At 40.9% G+C, this 26,392-nt stretch overlaps 1 protein-coding gene across 7 annotated transcripts in view; it reads left to right on the top strand.

The window, feature by feature from the left end:
• hdac9b (histone deacetylase 9b) overlaps positions 1-21,097 on the top strand; it is a 36,317-nt gene extending 15,220 nt beyond the window's left edge. For 4 of the 7 annotated variants that reach the window (XM_046399688.1, XM_046399690.1, XM_046399684.1 and 1 more), the window contains 10 exons: positions 6,643-6,884; positions 7,249-7,429; positions 8,887-9,019; positions 9,130-9,254; positions 13,817-13,948; positions 14,283-14,398; positions 15,851-15,973; positions 16,478-16,655; positions 16,764-16,978; positions 19,247-21,097. In XM_046399688.1, the coding sequence (XP_046255644.1) occupies positions 6,643-6,884; positions 7,249-7,429; positions 8,887-9,019; positions 9,130-9,254; positions 13,817-13,948; positions 14,283-14,398; positions 15,851-15,973; positions 16,478-16,655; positions 16,764-16,978; positions 19,247-19,582 (1,781 nt within the window). In that variant the 3' untranslated portion in view covers positions 19,583-21,097. The remainder of the gene's footprint in view (positions 1-6,642; positions 6,885-7,248; positions 7,430-8,886; positions 9,020-9,129; positions 9,255-13,816; positions 13,949-14,282; positions 14,399-15,850; positions 15,974-16,477; positions 16,656-16,763; positions 16,979-19,246) is intronic. The other 3 variants (XM_046399686.1, XM_046399687.1, XM_046399685.1) reach the window with 3 other exon arrangements.
• Positions 21,098-26,392: the final 5,295 nt, after the last annotated feature.

Genomic DNA, 26,392 nt, shown 5'->3' with positions numbered 1-26,392 from the left:
ACACCTTATTTGCTTTGATTTTTTTTTTTTTTAGCATTTGGCTATTGATAAAATGTGAAAATTGTTGCTGGAAATGAAGCATTGTGCTCTGTGAAAACACAGCATGACAATGCTGAGAAGCATGCGTAATGAGAAAGTAGGATTGAGTCATGTGAGTGTTTCAGTTTCTGAGAAATATATTATGACCATTGAGTTGTCACTACATTAACTAAAATTAGCCAACTGTTAACTCTGTATTTTTGATGTTGAATACAAGTCAAAGTTTTCCATAAAAAAATCACTGCCATTAGTCTGACTTTAGGCGTGCAAAATGGGTGACTGAAAACATCCAGAGACAGAAGGCTAAACGTGAGGAGATTTAAAATAAAACGGGAGGATGACAGGGGGATGACACATTCCATCTCTGTCAATAGAGCAGGTTATTTGACTATCAGGCTTCAGGAGCAAGGCTTTCTTCTTTTGTCTTAAGCAGCCTGTGAGCCAAACAACAGATATACCGAGCGCCTGAATTCGGGCTCCTTGCTTATTCTGTGGGTCAGCTATTCTTAGGTGAGTTATTTTCAGCTTATGGCATTAGCCTGCTAAGATTAGTGCGTCTGTGCGTTATCATTCCATCTCGGCATGCTCCTGATATAACAGTGGTTTGGAACAGATATTTATAGAGAATTCTGTCATTTGCCTGTTTAATTTGTTCTTTCCATTTTATAGTAAACCACTTGACAATGACTAATATGATAGGTCTAAAAATGCTACTCCAGGATGACTTTGTGTGAGTTTACTACAGATGTCATGTCACTGTTGTTGGTAGAGCAGACAAATTCCCTGTAAGACGGAGGAATGGGTTTATTATGAGCTTTACATCAATGTTTTAGGATATTGATTTATTCTCACAGATGTTGTTGGTGAAGTGCTCCTTGTGTGCAGCTGAATAGTTTACTTGTGAATTGTTTTCTAAAGCAAACTTCTTGACATTTTTTATGACACTCTACGTCTCTGCTGTTAAATCTCAAGTGGTACATGAAAATAAAGGGCATAATCCCATTTTAATTTTGATTCATGTTCTGACAAGTTCTGACAAAAAAACAGTCCTCAGATGGGCTCTCCAACAAGGGAAAATTAATTAGTTCCCCATGAATGCAAAATGTTATGTAAAATATCATGCGAGCGGCCATCAATGGGGAGCTTTCAGACAATAACAATGCTGCACCTTTCAAGTCCTCTTCTCTGTTATCCGCATCCATTCACGATGCCTCACTGCGTGTACTGGAAGTGCTCGCCGCTAAAGAGACTGTGCAAAAGAACACAAATGAATATGAGATTTTGTTTCAGTAGTGCTTATTAGTTGCTCATTATAAGAATGAAGTAATTTATTATTTTAAACCAGTGGTATTAGGGAGATGAAAAGATTGTTGAACAAAAGCCCTTTTTGCAATTTTTTCTTCCTGTTCTTCTTAATCTGCAGGTTGCAGAAAAGCCCAGTTTAATGTTTGTGTTTTGTCAGTGATGAGGGAATCTTTCTGCTCTGGTTGGGGGGTTTGATGTGGCTCTTTGTGATTGATTTATTGGAGTTCTATTGATTGTAGGACCTGGTGTCAATATTGTGCACAGAGGATAAGATGATGATAAAAAAAGCCTTGACAGAGGCACTTGCTAATTATTAACTACAGTGTCCTGGGTTTTCTCCTTCTCTTTGCTTGGACAGAGATCCAGTTTATGTTGCTTTGTTTTGTTCTGTTTTTTTTTTTTTTTTTGCTTGTTTGTTTGTTTTTGTTGTTGTTGTTTTGTGAGACAGTTTGGCATGATAGCAGGACAGGAGACTAATGGGCTCCTGGCTCCCCTCAGTGAAAGGCCCGTGGTGGTTCAGTTCAGCTCCCTTTGTTAGCAGATAGCCTGCAAGCTGGAGCTCTGGCTCAGCCACAAGGACGAGTCTGAGTCTTAAAAATAAAGACCTGTTTCTTGCTTTAGACAGGCCAGCTGCTCAAAATAACAAGGCACTTAATGAGAGATCCAGCGCCACATTGCAGTCCCAAGCATCAGCTTATTTTTGCCCTCAAACATCTTCTGTATCTCTGGTTCTATTTATACCATCAGACAGGGAATTTAGATCAGCAACTATCTCTTGTGCTCACTAAATGCATGCAATATACAACATGTTTAAAGTGCATAGACATATAGTGCTATTATGTATATTGCCAAACTTGGTATTTCATTAATAAAAGCTACACTATGTAAACATTAGAGTTAAGATGACCTTAACATTTATCCCTTATTCCCTACATGATGAACTACGCTTCAGATTGCTGTGATGCATTGGGGGTTAAAATCAGGTATATCTTAGCACTATTGTTCTATCGCAAAACTTTAACAATATTAGTATCAATTAATTCATTCAGATTTTTCCAAATAAAGTTCTGCTGTCATACTGAAAAACAATTCTGCTAAAGCTGATTGTCTGTTTAAAGTACCCTCTGGTATTTTTTTTACCTTTATTAGTTCTATCAAGTTGTTGTTGTTAGTCTGTGCATCATTTACCTCGCTGGTGCCACAGTACGTAGTCCTACCAATGGGGTCACTCTATTCCGCTGATCAACAGGTGGCAGTAAGATGCCAAGAGCACATCAGCAACACAGAAGAAGAAGAAGACTACTCGCTAGTAAACGTAGCCGAAAACAATGCAGGATTTTAAATGCATCATTGTTTGTTACACTGCATGTAAATTACATTTACAGGGCATCTTTAACGAAAAGTGAAGCTGTTCATTTCTTTATCAGCGTTTATCAGTCAACTCTAAACACAATGCATTTGATGTGTTACAGTATTATTTAACTTTTTATTTTATTTTATTTTATTTTGATGAAATGTGAATATGATCAGCCTTATTGAATGACACCAAAAAGATACCTCTAGTTGCCAAACTAAGCTGCTGAGGAGTAGAGGAAGCTGCTTTATATTTATATTCAGCGGTAGTTAATGTTAATAACCATTTTCACCCAAGCAGTTTATGTGCTAACAGGATAAAAAAGACTGCAATGAAATGTAAAGGTGCTTTTAAAAACTGGTAGTTTAAGTTCAACATGAGCCTAGTGATTTATGCTGATATTTTTTTACTGAGTGTATTTCAGAGTCCTCACATGTTCACATGTTATAGTAATGTCACATGTGATGTGTGTCTATTCTGTCTTCAGGGTGGGAAGCCTGCTAATGTGGCCTGAGGCAAAAAAAAGACAACCATCTAACATCTCAAATTAAGGCTGTGATTGTCACTCTAAGCACCACCAAGACTAATGAGAGGCAGATCGGTTATAGAAATAAACACTTTGGGGACACTGGCGGTGCGATGCTGCACTGGGAGTGTGGCCACAGGCCATGAGTCACCCTATCCCCCCTTGGCAGGCCCTCCACAGGGAGGAATTTGGGCATGGGGCAGGGTGCTTGTTGCTGCCTTGTGCTAAAAACAAATTTGGGACCTGTCATTCATAAATCTCTTGTTTACCAATGCCTAGAGACACTTCTGTGAACTTTCCACCAATCAGGAGGCACCTCACTTTCACCCAAAAAAGTATTATCACATCAAGGGTCATTGTCGCCAATAGCACGATAGGACCACTGACCCAGAAGTGGCAGACTCTTCTTTGAGAGCAATCATTTCAAAAGTGACCCAAAAGTTGCCTAAACGCAACACTGCGCTTTTATTTTTGCCTGTGTTAAATTGAGCAGGCAGCTTCACAACTGTGACAGTCTTTCACACATTGTCTATATTAAGCCCCTGCTCAGAAAAGCATTTATATTTAGCCCTAGTTACTGGTGGTTCCGTATTCTCCTCTGCCTAAAGGGTATTTTTGTAATACAGAAACAGCACATTTCAGTTTCGGGTAGTTTCAGCATGTATTTGATTTAAATATATCAGATGTGAATGTGTGGCATTAGGTACATAGGTCTATTGTGTTCTCTGGTTTAGTGGACTGCATTGACAGAGGCACATTTTGACAACTGCTCTGTTTCAGTCAGCACAGAGAATAAAAAGTAAAAGTTGTAAATTAGGCAGAGGCTTCAGCAGATACAACACAACACCTACCTGCCTTTAAGACCTTATTATGTTCCCTCAACATCGCTCTATCCAGCGTTATACTTGCAGACACAGTGGACAAGAGCAGAACAGGCGCACAAGACTGTTGCGGTATCCTCAAGGGCCATTTCATACAGCCTTGATTATCAAAGGTGGCTTAAGCTTTCACAGTCTTCCTCCTCCTCCCTCTCCCCCTGCCCATCCTGTTAAACCACTGTCAGAGATTTTCTGATGGAGGCTCAGCTTCATTTGCTGATCAAAGTGAAGATTCTTAATGCCAGTCACAGTGAGGGTACAGAATGAAATATGAGATTAATTAGATATCTCAGTGGTGAATTTTCCCAGGCAGCAGGTGTTTTTTGTTGCTATATTTAGGTCCATTAGGCAAAAGTAGCTCTAAGGCTGTCTGACTCTCTGAGCCCTTCAATGGTTCACAGTCTCACGGCTAGCCCTGGAACAGCGCCCGCTACAAAAGAGTCCTTTGTCAAGTAGTTACAAGCTAAGATTAATATTCCCTGTCAGGAGAGAAGGTCTGTTCTACAGGTGCCTGTTCTCTGTGCTTGCAGAGCTGTCGACCTCCTCTGTCATTTGATTGGAGCTGTTTTTAGAACACAGAGAGAAAAATTACGGCACGGGAGTCCCCTCTAGCTGTCTGCACTCTTTGAACATGTTTTAAGACAAGTTATCACTTAGCTACTGAATCTCTGCCGTGCGTGTGTGTGTGTGTGTGTGTGTGTGTGTGTGTGTGTTGGAGGGTTTTGTAATGCTTTCTTTCTGTGTCTCTCTGTTGGGGACTCCTTCCTTATATAAGAGCTGAAGGGCTGATATAATAGTCAACATGTCACATTGCCACTGTAGGCAGGAGATGACATGCAGTGAGACTCAATATCTGCAGGATGGGGAGACATAATTACGTCGCCAGTGTTGCCATGGCAGCGGCAAGTTAGGGTGGTGGATACTAGGGTGTGGGGGTTGTCACAGACCAGGATTGCGCCACTTGCTTTTATGTTTCTATTTATAATCATCACCGCCGCATACACATGGAATGGTGGCAATGAAAAACAGGCTACATGACAAAACAAATGGGCGCCAGTGAGCTTCACTGCATCAGTGAACAGGAGGGCACTTCTTCCTAATTGATGGCTACTGTAGACTAACCCTGCTTCTCTTGGCAGGTTTAAACTCCTATTTATTGGCTTTTTATTTTAGTTAATTAGGATAAATGCCCGACAGGACCGACACAAGATTATTTATGCGAATACATCAGTTGAAAGGTGTTAGTTTTCCCTCACGCTTCCAAAGAACAGGTGGTGCAGTAAAATTGCCTGTATTTGTTCCTTCAAATGTGACCCTTGAGAAGATTATGGCAGTGAATGCACTCAATAAATCTCCCTCCAGCTACTGGAATTTTAAGTAGGTTTGGATATTTTCTCTGGTCTAAAAATGGAAGAGACATTTTATATTCTGGTCAGTGTGTACCCTTCCCTGAATGTCACATCATGATCAGCATGACTAACAAGTAACTATTTTTCCAAGATTTTGATCTTTTTATTTAATTAGTGATCATACAAAAGCCCAAATACCTTATTTAACATCTGAAATTGTTTCAAGTATTTAATACTATTTAATCAAAAAGAAAGTCTGTAGTATAATAAAGATAGATAGTATGTATGGATATAGTAAGTATGGATGAAAACAACTTTTTAAAAAATATAAAGAAAAATATTGTACAATCACCGATCATCCCCTGTGGAATACAGAGATGAAGTAGCCCTGTCTCCTATGCTCTTAACTGGCCATCGATTTTCTTTGTGGAACAACCTATATATAGAGTTTGGGGACCAAAGGGATGCCCTCTTACTTTGTATCTGGCAATTACTTATAATAGAGGTAGTTGTCAAAGACAAAAGCAGTTTGTACCGACATTTGCACACACATTACAGCGTCTGCACTCGAGAACAGAGATTAAGATCACAGGAACATGAATTCACAAACACATGAGGGTTCCAGGCACACAAACTACTTTGCCTTCAATCATTTATGTTAAGAAGGGATATCTGCATGGTGTTCTGGTAGAGTTGAGGAAAAATACTCCTTTTATTTATTTATCAAACAGTGGGAAGATGGGATTTATGTAATCACTTTAAACGACCAGTTCAACATTTCGTGCCAAATGTTCATTGAGTCTGTTGTACAGCTGCTCCCAGTAGACTCTGTGCTGACGGATGTGATCCCATGTTTGTTTATAGAAACTATTATAATTGCAGGTTTCTGAGGATCACAGGAAAGAAAGCTGTGCTCCTCATTTCTAACTTTTCTTATTCTCCCTGTCCATTCTTTATTTTTTCTTTTTTTTAAAGCTCCATACGTCATTTATAGAATCGTACTTTTCCTGTCTTCCTTAACTTAACAACATGTTTTGCCCTGGGAACATAGAGATATTCATACAGATGTATGTATATGTAGGGGTACCTCTGGTTGTATGATTTGTATTGATACAGGTAAAATGCAATTAAAGAACTGACAAATCTCTTTCTCTTTTTTATTCTTTGGGTCTCCCCCTTTACGGTACACAGTGGACATAAAGTCAGACGTGCCATTGGCTGTGGAGCCCTTATCTCCTTTGGACCTGCGCACTGATCTGAGGATGCTGGGACCAGGCTCGGACCCGGGACTGTGGGAGAGGCAGCTGCAGCAGGAGCTGCTGCTTATTCAGAAGCAACAGCAGATTCAGAAGCAGCTACTAATCAGCGAGTTCCAGAAGCAGCATGAGAAGTTGACCCGCCAACATCAAGCTCAGCTCCAGGAGCACCTCAAGGTCAGCATTGCACTCAACAGTTGTATGGAGAACAGCACAACAGTGTACACAGTGACACGGCACAGCACCACAGCGTACACCACATAAGAGCACAGCACAGCATGGCGTAGTGCACATCAGACAAAACATTATAGCTCAGGACAACATTACAGAGTGCAGAAAATAAAAGATAAATCAACACAGCAAGGCAGCATGTGGAGGAATACATTACAGGACAGTGTTGAATTTTGGTTTTACAGACGATTACAGAATGATTCATCATAACAAAAGAAACTGCAAAAGTTCACGAAGCTTACATTGTTTTAAAAAACATATTTATCTGGGTGCTCTGTATATGCTGACTTGAAACCTGCGTGTTTTTCAGCTCCAGCAGGAGCTCCAGGCCATGAAACAGCAGCAGGAACTGGCAGAGAAGGAGCGTCGTCTGGAGCAGCAGCAGCAGCAGCAGCAGCAGCAGAACCAGCAGGAGAAGGAGCAGGAGAGGCATCGGCGAGAGCAGCATGTTTCCAGCCTGATCCTCAGGGGCAAGGAGCGCCCCAGAGAGAGTAAGAGCTTGACACCGTCATCATCATCATCATCATCGTCATCACCATCTCCTTACCATCAGAGGAAGAATTAGCCGTTTTGAAGGCCCCAGGCAAAACCAGGCAGGGTGGCCATAAGTGTAACCCTCACCCTTCAGTCATTTTTTTAATCCATTACCCTTAGAGTGCAGTCAGCGCAAAATATGCACACAACAGCTGAACAGGAAGGCTTTACTGTAGGTAATGCTCCACTTATAGAACAAATAGTTTGCACTAGTTTGTGTACATGTTTCTGGGATAGTGGCTTTCAGGTCTTGTAGCAGGACTGCAGTGGAGGTCTTTTGTAGCCATATATTTATCCATAAGATTATATTTTATTTTAATAAATGTATTTAGCTGCTGTATTTATTTGTTATTTATTTTATTTGCCTGAGCCTGATGTTAAATTGTTAGATTTTTGTTCGATGTTGTAATGCCAAAAACTACATCATCCTGGGGTCCCCATTAATTTATTTACAACAATTTAACATCCAAAATAATATTTTATAAAACTATCTCCAAAGCACTGAAATTGATAGTGTTACAGGATCAGTCCACTTAAAATACAAAATCATATTCATAGAAGAAAAGTGAATGCGGAAATATGTTTTTGTTTGTTTGATGTAGCCACCTTTTAAGACCACCTCCTCTTACTTGCAAGGACTGTGAGTTGGATCATATTCGGCAACACAGCAGTGCATTTAAAAATTCATGTATTGCATATCGTTCTCACAGGGCAAGCAGGGCAAACTGTTCTGATTTCACATCTGTGGCTGTTGGAGGCCCGATTAGATGTATCAGATCTAACTGTCCTGAAAAACGCCTGGGAACAAGGCAAATAACAAAGCTGAAATTTGCTTTCATCATCATATAAAGAGAAATACCCAGCGCTTTAATAATTATGATCACATGGCACCTGCCGAGTATGTGCAAATGATGACATAAGGTTGACCAATGGCATTTAAACATAGAATTTAGGAGAAAATGTCTTTAAATGGCACAATGAAAATAGCTTCAGATATAGTGTTTCATTTCTGTTTTTACCTCATAGCTAATAATAGACTACATTTATAGCTTCGTCAGGTCAGGTAATTTGAGACTTTGCCCTGCAATTTTAACCCTCCAGTGGAGAAAAAACAGCTCTCTGCAGTATCACTTTAGCAGCTTCAAACTAATATAGTGATGGTAGACCACTAGGGGGAGATCTTCCTACATAAGTTGTGGCTGGTCTGGAAGATAGTGTAAACTCAATCTATAGAAATTAAAGAAAAAAGTTAAGCAGAAGGTTACATGTGATATAGGAACAGAGGTTAGAAAATCTGCAAGGTACAGTAAGATAAAATTTTAAAGTTTGCACGCTATTGATTCTCTGTTGTTCTATATCATGCTCATGAGTCATATCTGTAGGGTAACCCCAATCCCTTTGGTTCCGTCTTTTGGTCTCACAGGTGCAGTGGCCAGTACCGAGGTGAAGCAGAAACTCCAAGAGTTTCTGTTGAGCAAATCAGCAAAGGACTCTGCCAGCAATGGAGTCAGTCATTCTATAATCCACCACCAAAAGCTCTGGTACTCGTAAGTATTTTCTGCTGTTTTAGCTTGTGAAAGCGTGGTACAAATACAGATAGTCTGTATAAATTGCATAGAAACATCTAACTTATATCATAATATTGCCATCTCTTAAGCAGGTCTTCTCACCATACATCACTGGACCAAAGCTCTCCACCCCTGGGCGGCACATCCCCCACTTGCCAGTATACGCTGCCGTCACCCATAGAGAGCAAGGACGACTTCCCCTTGAGGAAGACAGGTTTGTAAATTTGCATACACACAGACAGCACAGAAATAAAAATGCAAATGCACACATACACGTTCATACATAAATCCACACAGACATGCGGCTACTTAAAACGATTTGAGTGTGAATGTTAAAACGTTGCCCGGTAGCCCCTACTTTGTATTATTAATACAGAGTGTCTTTTTGACCCTTGTCAATCACTATGTCAGTATTGTGCTGATTATTTCCTGAGGTTGCTGATGACCTGCTAATAACATCAGTTAGCCCCCCCACCTACCCACTCACCCACCCACCCACCTCTTACTCATCCCTTCAGGGCTCAAGAGAAAAATTTCACAAGAGGTGACACATGCCGAAAAAGTAACTTAAAACTTCCTTATTCTTATTTGTATTCAACTAAAATACAAGGGCTGAACATATTCAGTGTTTAACTGTAAGTTTTCACTTTATAGGTTTAAAGTTGAATTTAATTACTGGCATTTATAATGAAATTACCTTGCCGTTATTTAAAAGGAACCACATTTGTCCATTTGTTACAATAATAAACCAATTCCAAAGCCTCTTTGAACTTTTTAGTGGTAAATGGGAGAATTAAAGTGCATTAATTTCTCCTGAGTTATTAGCTTTTAAAACTATTTTGAAAAGGCACAGGTTCCCACCAAGAAAGCAGCTCAGGTTTGTTGGTTTAAAGTTTGGAGCGTCCTTTGGGGATGGCTATGTAAATATGAATAATTCCTGCTTCTTGGTTTGCACGAGCAAAAGTGCTCACCAAGCTAAAAACTTCATAATTCAGCAATGAGGTCACCAAATCACATTATGTTCTTTTCCCCTCAGTGTCTCTTTTAATTACATTGGCAAACAATTATACTTGTCGAGTTATTTAACCTCAGGCCTGTCATCTTGCATGTATACACAATTCAGAGGAATTATATTTGGTAAATAAAGTGACTGTATGGTAAGAACAAATAAAGGTAAATGAAAGCTTTAAGAGTTTTTATTTATTGTAGTCTCTTTGAATCAAACCTTCTGCAGAACAGAGAAATACCTCTTGTGCATTTATGTTTACATCTCTAGGTCAGGTAAAGAGTTGCCTCACAAGTGTAATAACCAGTTTAAGACAGTTTTCTGAAATAACAGAGAAACCGTTTATGGCAGCATTGTTTGCCTTTTACTGTGGATACAAACAGGCACGTTTAAACAAATAACTGGACGGATACAATTTCAGTGTCTGCTTCTCAGGCAGGACATTTTTATCCTAATCCATAGTTAAATCATCTCCCCGTTCTGTGCCTGTGACTTTCTTGCACTGATGAAACTATTTCTTGCTCTTTGGATTCCTGAATCTATATGTGGTCATTTCCTGTTCAGGCCTTCCTCCCCCACTTCCTGTCTGTCTTCATTAAAGTCCTCTGAGAGCTGAGCAGCCGAGGGGGACTCACAAAGGTAGTGTTGTTCCCTGAGCCAGTGGCTGTCACTGATAGCTGATTGGCAGGTGTTGCCGAGTTAAGACGGGCAAGGCTGGATGAACCTCGACAGGACTGTTTGTTTAAGTAAAGATAGCTCTCTGAAAACAAAGTGGAGATGACTCGAGTGCTCCGTGTTAAGACTCCCCACTGCTTCATTTGGCCAGAGGGCTGAGCGACATCTTTTTCTGGTTGAGGTTGCCAATGAGGTTTATGACGTGGATGTGATAAACATTGCGTAACACTTGGTAGCTCAGTGGTCAATAAATTCCCCCTTAAAATCAGAGACAGGAAAACCTCTGAGACAAAATTGGACAGAGTACAAAAATTGCAAATATCTGTTGTTTTCTAAGTATCCAGCAAAAGAAATAGTGTGCGCTTTGATTTCTACTCTGGGGTATTGCGTTATAAACACAGAATAGCTGCTGTGCCCTTGGCTTTATTTAACTCAGTAGTTTAAAGAATTTCACGTGATTAACTTGTTTGCTTGGTATATATCCTCTTTGTTTCACTTCCAGGCGCTAGAATAGACTGGACCGAGGGCACGCGTTAGTCTGTGACAAGAATAGTTGCAGCTTAGCAGTAAGAAGTGCAACAGCCTCTCTGGTCTTGACCCAGTTATCAAATGTGTACATTCAGCAGGTGCAGGAAAGATTTTCCAAAATAATCCTACAAAGGTAAAACCCTAAACCCTGAGTAAGTGAAGTTTGTATGGAAACTTGCTATGTTAAGAAAATTATTTGATCCTTTGTATCAGATTGATTTATCAATCCTAGTCACTGTATCCTAGCTTAAAAGTTTATGTTGTTTCAGGACAATAATCATTATGATAATTCACCCATGTCTGCCTCAGTTTAAAGTAGAATGTCAGGCAAGATGCATAGCAGGCCTCAGTACGTATGGAACACACACCCCAGCTTTCCACACAGCAGGTCCTGGTGCTAATGGACCCAGGCACTCCCAGTGACAGCAGAGTTAAAATTCTGATTAAGTGGAGATAGCATAGCACATTGACTTGTAAAGCCACTAGCCCTGCAGCATCACTTTCAAATGCAATCAACTGATTGATTTATGACTTTAGCATATTGCTGCCATTGCTGTATGCTTTCATTAACCGAGAAGCCTGAGCTGAAGTGACCCAGGTGTTCGGTGCATATGCTCTGCTGCTGCCATCATTGCCTCCTGTTGCACTGTGCACCAGGGCATTTTTTTCCATGGAGACCAGTGAGAAAGTGTTTGTTCCCGTGCTGCTGTCTGGCGTTCCTGTGGCGACCAATTGGGATGCGTAGCTTGGTGGCAGCAGTGTGTAAAAATAGAAAGCAATCAAGGCAGCAGGGCGTGAAGCAGATTCATACGACTCCCAACAGCGTTTTCTCTCCATTTATCTCTGCTGCCTCCTTTCTTCCTCCCTCGCTCTCTTTCATTTTACCTCACACCCACAGGATTAGAGGTCTGTGCCACGTATTAGGGAAGAGGGTTTTGCTGCTTTTGACAAAAGCCAGAAATAGCAGCATCTGGCCCACTCTCCTAGCTGTGCCCCCATCACCGCTCCTTCTCCTCCTCCTCCTCCCCACAGTGCTCCTACGTCATAGCCCCACTCCAATATGTATAGCTGTATGTTGTGCTCATTGCAGTAGACCTATTTAATTATTGATTTGGACTAAATAATTGAAACAGGTTGGCTATTGTGTAACAGAAGGTTTACATAACTTCAATGCAGCTTTGTGCTCTGGCTTTCAGTCAAAATACCACCTGATCTATTTTGCTGGTTTATTTGAGTGTGGGATTCCAAAGCATTGATGGGGAGTCCACATGAGACATGTTGACCTAGTGAGTCACTGTCACCGTGGCAAGACGGGAGCATGACTCAGCAGTCGGACACAAACGCATTTAGTTGCATTCACATAACACATAACCAATTCCTACATTATTTAAAATTACTTCCTTGCATGGATCCAACCTCCCTCCCTTTTTTTTACATGATCTAATCCCTCCATAATCACATCTGTGCCACACACATTTTTTATGAATTTTCTAATTAATGCTTAATGTTGATTTATTAGAGGTTGACAGGGCTGTACACAGTTATGCCCTCTTTTCTACTTTTCTAAATCTACAGGTACGATACAAGATTCAAACCTTAGAGCACATTCAAATGCATTTATTAGATTTTATCACTAAGTTAAAGGGGAAAACTGGACATAATTTGTGTTGCATATCCTCTTAACCCACTGAGTTCCTGCTTATGCTCCTGTGAAAGATGTACACTTTTGGGTTGGTCCTTTAGAAACAGTGGCATTTACAAATAAACAAGGGTCAAATAAGATGTGTGTCAATGGCATCAAGCTTTGTTTTGTGTGACTGACGTCCCTAAAAAAGAACATACAAGCTCAATAAATCTTCCTTGGATGGTTTTGGGGGTTTTGACAAATATCCTTAAATCCGTCATTAATACCAGGTGACAAGTTTGTAAGCAATATGTCTATTGTGAACAATATTACATGTCTATCAACACTGATAGACTAGATTTGTAAGTCTGTCAGTCAGTTCAGGCCAAGCTGTGTGTGAGTTCAGACTGTGTATTTGGGTATCTCTGTTTTGCATTAGGAGGAGGGGGCGTCGGGAGAGCCTGAAACATCTGCCATGTTTTTGTGTTAGTTTAACTGTTGCTACTGTATCAGACTGTGGTCACCAGGGCGGCAGGTAGCGGACTATTTCACTTAGAGCCTGTGTGTTGCTCAACCTAATTTAGTCCAGATGAGGTGGAAATGGGCCCAATCCTGACTCACTTAATTTATCCGCAACCTGCTCTGAATTTCATTGAAACTGAAATTGTTACATGTCAAAGCGTGACAACATTGCTTATTTTTTAACTGATTTATAGTTTCTACATTTCTATTTCAGTTTCCTCGTATTTTACAATGTTACTGTTTCTTTAATAACATTCATTCCACAGGGCCTGAATAAAAGCAAACATATTGTATGACTCTATGAAAATAATGACAGTACGCTCACATGATGTTGTAATCCATATCCATGTAGTGGGGTTTTATGGCACAAATATTTTGAATTGAGACTTATGGAAAAAAATATCTGTTCCTTATTTTTAAGCCTCTGAGCCTAACCTGAAGGTACGATCCAGACTGAAGCAGAAGGTAGCGGAGAGGAGGAGCAGCCCGATGCTCAAGAGAAGAGATGGAAACGTCATGACTCCTTACAAGAAGAGAGCTCTGGAGCTAATGGGTATAGTGCTGGCTCTATGTTGAATTGTCTTTTTTCCTGTTGTCAGAAAATTGCCCACATCTTATCACCTGGTGCTTAAAATGCTCTCTGAAAACAATACAAGCCTGTATTTTAATGTTATTATCATGAAGCTGCATAATAATCAACCATTTAGCATATTGTATATACGTAGCATATTGTGGTCATTGCCCTTTCATGTTAGAAAGACAGGCAGCCATGACCCTACAAATTAAACTGTTGTGACGCTGCAGCTGTTATGCCAAGCCTCTGTGCATGAGTATTGTGTGCTGAGTGTGAGCATGCATACTGTTTCTAACTCCTTGATGTTCCTTAGACTCTACGCCCACGAACAGTGCCCCTGGCTCCGGTCCCAGCTCTCCCATTGGGGCCTCCAGTGCCTTGGGGGCTGAAAATGGTCCCTCCTCTCTGCCTACTACCACAAAAACTGAGGTATGTTTATAAATCAGGAGCACTGCTATTGATTTGCCAAAGCAACTGAAGAAAATGTCTTACTGGAGTTGTTATTCTGCATGCAAATATCAAACCCAAAATTTTATGTCCGGGCACTAAATGCCTGTCTGCCCTTTTGCTTGCAGCTATAAAAACAGCCAGTTGTCCTCTGTCTGTTACACTCCAGTGAAAATGGCTCCCCACATTGACATTAAAGAGGCACAGCTTGGCCCACTTGTCTGATTACCCCAAGTTTGCATAATGTGACACATTGTGCAGGAAAATAAATGGATTCTGTTAAAAGTGTTAAAATTCTGAACATTTGAACACAAACATAGCAAAAACAATAGTAAAAATGGTTTTCTGCCACATGCTGCCAGTGCTGTAGTCTTACATTTTGAAAGAAACAAAACCTCTTTAGCTTGGCTGTACGTTTGCTGTTGGCGTGTTATTGTATTTCTGTCATTGGCCTGGCAGCATGCCTCTTCTGAGTTGTTCTGAGGCGTTTCCCAATAGATTCATGGCTGAGTTACTGACCAGAGCTCCCCTTGGACCGAGCTCACGTAGCAGACCGTTATAGAGGGTGGCAGATATGACACATCTCTGAACAATCTTAACAGAACATCTGTGTTTTCCTTAACCGTCGCTGTTTACTCTCCCAGGGACCTCCAGTGACACAGAGATGGGAGAGACGCCCTGACAGCGGGCTGAAGGTTGAGACTTAGGGAGACAGACGAACTGTCGAGTTTAATTGATATCCCAGGCACTGGTAGCCAAAGACATCCACATGCTAACAACATAAACACACAGGATTGCTATTGTATCGGCCCAAGCTGAGGATCTCATGAAAGTCATTGGTGGACTCCAGGGGTGCCTGCAGACCTCATGCCTGCTGCAAAAGCAAGGCATGTTTGTGCACCGTTACATTAGGTATCCTTTTTCAGAGGGAACGGGTCCCTCGGGTCAAATATGGGCCGGATATCCACATACAGGTCACTGAGTACTGGTAGGGGTTGGAAGGATAAACATGGCTGTTCCAAAACCACATGCTGGTCCGCTGCTCTGCTGGGTACAGGAAGTATGCCCCAGTGCTGATGTTCTCTGAGAGAGTAGCCTGAGGGTGGGGAATGGGGAGTAAGAACAGGCAGCAGGCCAACTGAGGACTGAAGAACTGAGGGTGGAGCGGTAGATTTAGAGGTTTGTAATGTTTTACAAAAGCATATCATCCTCACTGGTGCCATTCTGTGAAACTGCAGGAAGCTTTTGCTGCCCGCTACTCCTTTATATCATCTATCATTAAAGCTTTTCCGTTTGCAGCAAGGAGGGCTGTTGTTCGTCATACTGCATTAACATTTATGCCACTGCTCATGTTGCCTTTTGAAATTGGCCATAGTGGGATTTCTAAATCTGTCACCTCCTTTTAAATCTCTCTGCCCTGTGTGTCTGATGTAGAGATGGCCTTCACAGCCGAGATTATTTCGACCTGAGGGCTCTGTGTCGATGCTGAGCTTATACACTTCTCCCTCCTTACCCAACATCTCCTTTGGGCTTTCAACTGCATCCTCACCCATTAGTGTGAGTACAACTTTTCATATTAGATAGATAGATAGATAGACATGAAATAAAATTGTTAGTACCACAGGTTAGTGGTTCAGTGTTTTTCTGCTCAGTTTATGAACTGGCTGTCTGGGTTGTCTATACGACCACAGGTCACTGACCTTTGGCCTCAAATGATTTTATCGCCCTTAGATAAATATTGTTCTGCAGTGTCTTGTGTCAGGCATGCTCTTATCTTCCTCTATTACCTCATTTATCATAGCTTTTAAAAAGGCCAAGTGCAACCGCTGATAACACAGCACATGATATATCATCTTTTAGCTCTCTGGCACATTCCACAGAGGCCTTTCATCAGCTGCAGTGACTTCTAACCATTGATGGTCTCTGATTTCAACTTGGCCTAATATCTGATTTGTAATTACAGTAAAAGAATCATTTTCCTTCAGTAAAAACGAATATGTATTACTGAATTTGACGAAAGATAGACTGTTAGATTTCCTCTGTTACTCCTTCATCTCTCAGGCTGCCATGGGGTTGAAGGACAGATCGACAGAAATCAGGCATGGGCTGCCGGGGCACCTGCTGGGCCCTGTGCCCCTTCAGACGGGCCTTGAGTCTAAAGTGAGCCCCAGTCACCAGGCCCTCCTCCAACACCTCCTCCAAAAGGAGCAGATGAGGCAGCAGAAAATACTGTCTTCTGGTAAGTTTGGGCTACTTGATGTTTAGCATTATACTCTACAGGTTAAAACAATTCATAATATGACTTTAAATATACAGTATATAAACATTTTGTTATTCATCTGTCAAGGCCAAGGCTCCATGTCATCCCACCCTCAGTCACCTCTTGCCATGAAGGATCGGCCCTCCAGTAGTCGGCCTAAACTACCCAAACACAGGCCCTTGAACAGGACCCAGTCTGCACCACTACCACAGAACACACTGGCCCAACTTGTCATTCAGCAGCAACACCAGCACTTCCTGGAGAAACAGAAACAGTACCAGCAGCAGGTCCATATAAATAAGGTATTGTGCCATTCATGAATCACATGGGAAGATTTTTGCTTTTAGATTTTTTTTGCTTTTTGCAGCATTCTCTATTCCTTTTTAGGTCTCATTTAACTGCAAGGAGTCTGATTTAATCGTTTTAACCAAACACAAAAATGCAGATCTATTTTTAGTCTTTTGTAAAAGCATCTGTGGTAGCTCAGGTTTACAGACCCGGGCTGTTGTCTGTTCTTCCCTGGAATCCTGGTGTTATTTCTGCGAAGCAAAGAACTTCTGCCTGACTTCAAATGGGGAAGAAATGCTTCCCCTGCACTAATTCTGTTATCATAGCTTAAGGCATCAGTGCTGTTCACATGCTAACTCTGTGAAATTCAATTCAGCTAAGTTCAAATGAAGGAAAAAGTGCCCAGAATACATTTTGTTCCTCTGTGGCAATATTTGTGTTTCTGCTAGCTGGCCGAGGTGACCTCGCTATACACAGAGTGTAATTATTCTGGTGAGGGACGCGTGTGAGGTGGCAGACACTGTGAAAGGCAGCATTGTGTGAGCTCACATACTGATGTGTCCCAACGCTGGGCCCTGAAAGAGCCATGGGAGCCATAGAGCAACTCTTACCTAGAAGTAATAAAAAGCACAAAGCACCACATGCACTTATTGAGTTGTACAGTGTGGATGTCCAGCTTTAACAGTAACAAACAGTTTCAGTTTGATTTCCCCTGCTACACTCAAAGGATACAACACGTGTTCCTGCCAGGCAGCTGAAACTTGTTTTAACAATGTAATTATTGTTGCTATTAAAAATAGTCTGTGAAGCTGATTTGATCCGAAAAGAGCTTTGGAATAATTGCACCATCTTGTCTAGAAACATGTGAACAGGCACCGCTCTGATCACTCAGGCCAATGAGATCGCAAGTAAAGCCTCTTTAAGTGGAGGTTATAAATGGCCACTAATCAGGGATGAGCCCTCAGTGTTTATTGAGAGGGATCTCCGAAACATTGCCCTAATTAATTTCCTCGCAGAGGCTTCGCTACGGTTGTTTTTAAACGTCCTTCAGTGCCTGCAACAGTAGGGGGAGCTGATGGAAATTTACGAGAGCTTAAGGATTTTAGGAAGAGGTATGAACAGTGTTTGCTAATGCCAAACTAAGGAGGCTAATTCTTACAGCTGAAGGGATATTTATATAAGGCCTACGTTCTGTCGATATTAATGTTGTCGGTTTCCGGCTGTTGTAGGAGTTTCTCAGCCCTGCTCTTGGAGACACAATGACAATACAGTAGATTTAACAAAGTGAGGAGACACTGAGACATCCCTGTACACTGATGTTCAATGCCAGGCTGAATTTGAACTCACACGCCTCCATTTTTGTCAACATGTATTTTACAATTATTTTGTGCTATTACCCACTTTTTTTCTTTTATTTTTGCTTTTTAACCAGTTTCCATGAAAGTCAATATATGGCAATATTTTGCTTGGTTCCCACTGTTTACTTAGCTTGATTTATTAGAAGATTTTGAATGGAAGTAACATGAATGAAGATTTCTGTGTACACCGTCCATGTCTTGAGTGGGATATGACACGCTCATAAATCAGTGCCTTTAGGGTGGACTGATATTGACTGAGCAGCTTGTCATATGCGTTCATTAATATGCTCCATACACCTTATGCACCTCGTTGTCACTGTGTGCAGAAAATAACCATAACGTTATACATTATAAATGACACTAATCCACATACCTGGGGCAGCCACCATTATTGAGTTTTATTAATTCATCTAAAAAAAAGTATTAACAATGGCTAATCTCTTTCCACTCTTAAACCTCCTAAAAGTGTAGTTTTCCAGCACTCTAAACTTAATCTGCTAACATTTGCCTTTGGAACATGGAAAGTCCTCACAGCAAATGTGGCTTGTGTTGCCTTAATAGTTCTTCACACTGTGTATTAGCTATAACATGTTTTCTTCCAATTTTGAGATTACTTCAGGTTTTTGGTGTTGATTTACTAATGAGATCTAAAAATTGGTAAAAGAACATATGCTTGAGTTTGATTTTGACATTCACAAAGCTTGAAAATAGATGAGTATTATTAAATAGCTATGAATAGGTAGATTAAGACTGTCCCTTTGTTTTTTTTAAAAAAAAATAAAACACGGCCTTTTGTGACTCTTTGGTTGTATTTGCATGCTTGCTGTTGTTTATCTGGTCTGTTAGTTGTGATAAAAGTTTAAGATGTTAAAGATCAGTGATTGCAGGATATGATCATTAATGTGGGGTTAATGTGCTTTGCAGCTGTTGTCCAAGTCCATTGAACAGTTACGTCAACCCAGTGCACACCTGCAGGAATCAGAGGAAGAGCAGGAGGAGCAACAAAGGGAGCAGACAGAGAGCATGCAGGAGGAGAGGCTGCCCCCTGGAGGAGTCATCCGGAAGCACACGCTGAGCAGCAGCAGCAGCAGCAGCGGCTCGAGCAGCGAGCTCCCCGACACTCACTACGGGGTCATCAAGGTCAAAGAGGAGCCGGCTGATAGCGAGGATGAGGCCCTGACCAATCAGAGCTTAGAGTCAGAGCAGAGCACCTATCTTCACCAGGTCAAAGGAAGACTGGTGATAAGAGCTATGATATGAAAGGGGAAGACGATGAGATCACACACTTGCAACATTCGCAAATAAACAGGTCTCTACAGTATCCACATCCCTGCAGTTTACACATGCCCAAAACACAGACACACACACGCACACACACATACGCACAGCAGCCATTGCACAGTAGGCCAGCTCTCCCCGTCACGACATATGACCCCTCTTTCCTCAGCTGCTGCCTGCGCTTGTCCCACACTCTAAGACTCTCTGTTTGTGATCTGTGTGTAGTGATCTCTGTAAAATATGTACGTTTCACTTTTGTGTATATAATATGAAGACAATTTAGATCGGTTGTTTTAAGAGCTGCTTTGGTCATCTCGAGTCCGCTCAACTGACAAAGAGTTGTATGTACATATACTGTGGACTTAGCATCAGTGGTGATTTCTAGAGGGAAGGTTGAACAGGTGTACAGCTTTGAAGAGCCACCTTATGTTCCCATTGTGTACATTTTTGCCATTAAGTTTTTGAATGCTCTTCTAGCCACTTCATTTTTGAGAACTGTCCTCACAGTGAGTTAAAGAATTTAAAAACACTACATACTCCACTGTTCTCAAAATCTGTGATGATGTTCCATATTGAGTGGTCTCTGAACTGAAATAATAATGAACATCTGTCTTAGAGAGAATGTATACTTAAATCCTATCACAGGATGCTCCCTTAGGGCAGACTTCTGCGCTAAGAGTGAGACTGCCATTGGAATATGGCCCGCTGCTCATATTGCAATTTGAAGGATAAAGCACTAAATCCCTGTTTGGGTGTGCGGGCATCTCCCGGCACACCCCAAGTCTCTCTCTCTCTCTCTCTCTCTCTCTCTTTTTCTCTCTCTCTCTCTTTCGAAGCAGTCCCAGAACCAGGGCCGTGTTAAGCCGAGCTCTCTTCCCTCTCTCCCTCTGGGTCCAAATCAAAGCTCGGCGGGTTCCTGCCCAGCTTTCAGCAGAGGAGTCAGACAGAGAGAGAGAGAGAGAGAGAGAGAGAGAGGGCCGGGCAGGAAATGCCTTTTGGAAGCCAGGACTTGGAGTGATTCATGTGTGCAGGAATGTTGAGAGAGGAGGACCTAGGGTTGGAGGAGTCCAAGGGGCCAAGCTTGAGAATTGATTTACTGTCAAGGCGAATTACAAAGTGAGTGGGGATATGGTTAAGGGAGTCCCTTTTAAAGGGAATCGCTTCCTTCGTATTCCCCAGCGGTACGCTTACCTCAACATGCAGGTTTGATGTTACTTCAATAAAAAACCCTGGATAGGACCTTGCTTCTTTTTTTCTTGAGCCTGTTTTCCCCTGAAAGTGCCCATTGCGACATGTATAGTCTGTCTTAAAGTGATCAATCAAATGTATTGCATAGCCGTAAACCTTCCTGTTTCATTTGTACCGTCGACTAAGTGTAAGAAAAATGCTAGTATGAGGTTCTGTGTTTGGATTCATGTGAAAATCAAAACTGTCTGTCTTATACTGTACATTCAGATTGTCTAATGTTTTTAGTGCAAGTAAACACAATCAGAACAATGTGAGTCTTGTTGTATTGCTCCTTTGATTTGGTTGTAACGAGAACCCCTTTGCTGCCAGTGGGGGTGGTGGAGGGGGGTTGGGGGTCCTGTGGTCTGTTCAGAGCAGTTTGCATTTCTTCTCTTTTTTGCCTTGTGTGATAAACCTTTCTTTTTTAAAATAAAGTTCATTTATCTCTGACGTTCTTGGGTCTTGCAGATTATTTATATGTATATCTTTATATTACAGGCACAGGAAAGAAGGCACCATACTCCATTAAATTTGTGTTTCAAAACTTATTGTTATATATCTCAAGTCAAAAATTGCATCCTCAATAATTTTGACATCATTATCTCAAATGGACTGCCTAAACCATTAGCCCAGCTTGCTTTTCCCACACTAGGTCCTATAACCCAGCTCTTTATTTTTGGGGGATCTATGTAACCCTTTAAAGGGAGCTTAAGAGGCTTTCAAATCACTTCTTTGATGTGAGCAAGCAAGGCTTCTTGTTGCAGTATTAGAGCAGTCAAGATAAGGTGAGCTGCGAGAGGGTGATATATTACTTATGCAGGTCCTTTCAAACCAAGCTTAAGCAATTTCACAGCAAGCTTAGTTCATGGGACTGGCCTGAACTGCTATACACGCAATGATGAGCCTGGAAAAGTTCACTCATAATCTAATGTTGTTCTCTACAAAACATTATTCTGAGAACATCTTCAGAATGACAATTGTGGTTAAAGATTATAGAAAGTTAGATTGCCTACTCTTTGCTAAACATTGTATGCAACGGCTCAAGTAAGATGGGTAGCATATTATATAAAACAATACATTTCTTTCATGAAACCTTTATGAGAGGTCCTAAAGTATTTTCACAAAGGTGCAGAGTTACTTCACATTAGGAAGTATGTCTTAAGTAGATTCCATGTGTCTTTGGCTTCAGGCTCTTGTGATTTTAAATGAGCTGTTACAAAGGCAGAAAAAATAACGAAGCCCAAACCCATCTGGGCTCCCCGTCTCCATCTGCCCACAGAGCCAGTTGTAAAAGCAAACAAGCATTTTTAAAGGTGTAAGGAAGTAAGGACCACATAAGCCCACCTATTTACTCTAAATGGATTAGACTCTAAGTGAGGTCGGAACTTTTATCACCGAGAGCGCTGTAAAAAGAAAAAATCACATTGTATGTATATGCACAGTATGCATATGCATACAAGAATGTGTGATAGATGAAGGTAATGACTGATTAACCTGAGAGGCATCAACTCGACTGGCTTTGTCACTTAAAAGCTGTATTGTTGCTTTTAGATCTTACTACAGCTTTTGATAAAGTTGATAAATGCATTGGGTTGGCATATCAGGTGTGGTTTTAGATTTGAAAATCCGTGTGGCCACTGGTGACTTTAAATCCTCCGTCATCCATTTCTCCTATGGAGTACCTCAGGGCTAAGTCCTTGGCCCTTTACTATTCTCCATTTATTTGTTACCTCCAAGTCAAATCTTTAATAGACACAATATTAGTTTCCAAAATCATTTTTATGTGGATGTCACCCAGATCTATTTATCTGCTGATTCCAACAACACCACACAATATGTTAAAATACAATCCTGTCTGACAGATGTTAAAAACTTTCTCCCTCAAAACTTTCTTCCATTACAGTCAGACATATCAAAAGCCATTATCCTCACATATCTTCTCACCTTGCTTCCATTCCACTGCATCAAAACCCAGTGTAGAAATCTGAGTATTGTCTTTGATAACAAATTTAACTGTTGATCAGTCGGTGAAGTCAGTTCTTAAAATGTGTTTTCTTCAACTTCGTGATATCTCTAAAATACCTGTTTTTCAAAATCTGTACACTGGTTACCTGTAAATTTTAGAATTGATTTTGAAGCACCTCTGAGGTTGGCCCCTGATTTTACCACTGATCCTCTGACAGGGGTCTGTTAATTCCTATGTAAAGGCTAAAAGCCAGAGGAGTCTGAGCCTTTGGAGTCAGTCCCCTGCAACTACAATAAACTGCCAGAGGAGATTAGGCAGGCTAGTCTGTTTCCTCTTTCAAATTTCTCTTAAAAATGCATGTTTTCAGAATTGCCTTCTCCTGTAGTAGTTCTTACCTCACTTTTTCTTATTACTTTATCAACTCTCCTTTTTTTATCTTGTGATCTGAAAGCACTCTATAACTTGTTTTAGAAAAGTGCTATATAAATAAAGTTATTATTTATGCGCACATGAGAAACTGATGGCCTTGCTGAACAGGTACAAATGCTGTTCAGTCGTGGGCTTCTGGGCCACTTGCTGTAAAACACGTACCTAAAGACATTAAAAATAACAGGAATAACCTGCTGCATACATCCAGCATTATATTTGTCATTGTTTCAACTCTCACAAGCACTGAGAAATATTATAATAACCAGCAGCAGGAGTGAGCTGACAAAAGATTGTGGAGAAGACCCAGCAGAGGAGGTGGCAACCCAGCTGATGCCCTGCAGTAAGCAGTCAAATTTTCCCCCTCATTAGTGACTTAAGCTAAAAAAAACACCAAACATTCAGTCAAGAATGAAAAAATAAATTTGAAAAAAAATCAAATTATTGGTTATGATGTTAGGATAACTTGGTTGGCCTACCTAATAATGGATTAATCTTTCCTGGACTAGTAGCATTATGTGCACAGTTCAGGGCTGAGGATTTTACAATAATAACAAAAGAATTGCAAGGAGAATTCCCAGAGTAAACCTGCAGATGAAATTACATGATAATACTGCCCAAGTAAAGGTTTCCTGACCAAGCAAAGCCAAAGTTTCCCAGTTAACACAGAACAGCTGTGGAAACGTAGCTTTCTGTGGTCTCTAATCAATAGATGCCAGCTCATGATACTCCCAGGTTGTTACATGCCACTAAAACAGATTCACTGCAGCCTTTGAGAAAGAATCAGAGATGTATGCAAATACTGTACTGCTAAGCTAAAGTTGCTGAAGTGCTTCAAATAGCTGTCAAATCACAATGGAACATGCTCTCTCTTTTAATCTCTGAGAATTACTTCCAACAGTGAATGCACCCATACATCCATACACATTTTCATGTAATGAAATTGGAAACTGAACAAGAATAAACAGACTCAGAAGAAAGGTTGATGAATTTCCTTTAACATCAACAGCAGCTGATATGCTATATACTTTATTGTATTTTTGTAGATATGCACTCATTCTGTATTTGCTGCCTGCAACACCTTTCAAACAAGTTGGTACACAGGCAGCGAAAAGACTGGCAATGTTGTAGAATGAACAAAAAAACACCTGTTTGCAACATTGCACCGTAAACAGGTTATCTGGTAACAGGTGATCATGATTGGCACTAAAGGCTCACTCGTTCAGTCCAGCCTGAAAATGTGTGGAGAATTATGAAGAGCACAATGTGACAAATGGAGACTACGGACTGTTGAGCAGCTGAAGTCATATATCTTAGAATTCACTTTTGAAACTTCAACAATTCGTGTCCTCAGTTCCCAAACGTGATGTGACACACTAGCAAACATGCCTCTGGCTCAGCTTTACATGTTTCAGGCATCAAATTCATAATGAGTGTATATTTCCAAAAAATAATCAAAAATCAGCCTAATATAGGTTTAATAATTGGCTAATTACTGCATTGTGTTTTTATTTAAGTTTTAGACAGTTTCAGGGTTGTGTAACTTTTGATCTAGATTAGAAAATCACACATTGAAATAAAGCTCTGCCTTTGCAGCTTTATGTTGTTGAGCATTATAGCTTAAGAAGTATCTCACCTTGGCCCTAACAGAATGGGTGGTGGTGTTGAGTGGCTGAGATTTCATCAGTTTGACATAGCATATGTAAATATGTTTGCCTCATAAATGGAGGTACAATGAGGATGTAGTTTGTTAGGTGAACCTCTATTATTTCAAATCCTGCCCACCAAAGTTGAAGATGACAGAGAGCTAAAAGAACACATAAAGGACGTTTTCCAGCTTTCTTCTGTGCATGTCAAGATTTGCATGAATCTGGCATCTGGTGGAACAACGTGGTGTTTTTCTTTCCATGTGCTCTTAACCATGCTCGAGGTGTAGGACAGTGCAGCACTGGCAGCAAAAGGCAGACACTGTTTTGTGTGCTGGTGTGAAAAAGTGCACCTCAAAAAAAAAAAAAGAAAAAAAAAGGAGGAAAAAAGGGGCTGATGTCAGATGGGTGTGCAGTCGACTCACTGCTGTTGGATTCTTTGTGGCTTGTGATGTCTGTGAGGCCAAGATTTCTTTCTTTGATGGCCTGTGTGCCTGTCATTTAATATTAAATCATATACTTTACGAGATTAATACATCTAAAAGTGTATTTCAAAAACAAAGCTTCACTTGTTCGGTAAGCATTAATTGTATATTTATGAATGGAATATGTGTCATTTGTCTAAAACCGCCTGTAATTTCTTCATGTGAAGCAGCCTGATCCACAGGAGAAAACCTTTTCAAAGCTTTTCAGGAGCTTAAGAAGAATTCCAAATCTTCTTTGTCTCCTGAGATGAAACATTGATGACCGAGCATAGATAGCGTTTATATTACTGTCAGTCTCCCTGACTGGTGTCATCCATATTGCTATCTTAGCATTTCAAGGATTAATACACCTTTTCAAGTTTAATGAGATAAGTGACCTGAGGGAGTCCTCCCCCTGCTGAGTTCAAAGACCATCCGGCCTGAGGAACTGCTTTATCTCAGCCACTTATTGACCTGGCTGATAGGTGATACTGAGGAACCACAGTGGCCCAGGGAAGTGGCCTCTCCACAGAGGAGATGGAGACCGGCAACTTGGCCTCTCCTGTCTGTGAGAATCCCATCAGTGGGGCTCTGGCGTCCCTATAATGCCGCCTACTCTCTTTGATTCTTGTGACCAGGCACTTTTACGTGCCTACCTCCCTCACACCGTCCAGTCCAGAGCCCATAAAGCAAGTCTGCTGTTCTGCAGCTAGTTGGACAGGACGTGTTTGTAAGTGTTGCCTGAATGCACCGCCAGGCAAAATGACACCCCAAGGGCTCGTAAGACTTGTGATTTCTTCTCCAAGCCCATGCCAAGAGACCATTTTGAGTTCCAGCTCAGTTCTTCTAAAATCTTGCCATTTGTGGCTTGTGACCATGTACCACTGGGATTTGTCTCATGATCTATATGGCATGGCAAATGCTATGTATTAACCAGAGACATAATCATAAGAGAACCAGTAATAATTGCCTGGGTGAAACACCACAAATAACCTCAACACTTCAAAGGAAACTAGTTCTTGAAAAAATATTGAGATCTACATTGAAGTCTGACCCCTAAAAA

The sequence above is a fragment of the Scatophagus argus genome, chromosome 9, assembly GCF_020382885.2.
Source record: "Scatophagus argus isolate fScaArg1 chromosome 9, fScaArg1.pri, whole genome shotgun sequence".
NCBI classification, from domain to species: Eukaryota; Metazoa; Chordata; class Actinopteri; family Scatophagidae; genus Scatophagus; species Scatophagus argus.
Note: the sequence above shows the minus strand (reverse complement) of the source record. Positions and strands in the feature narration are given on the sequence as shown.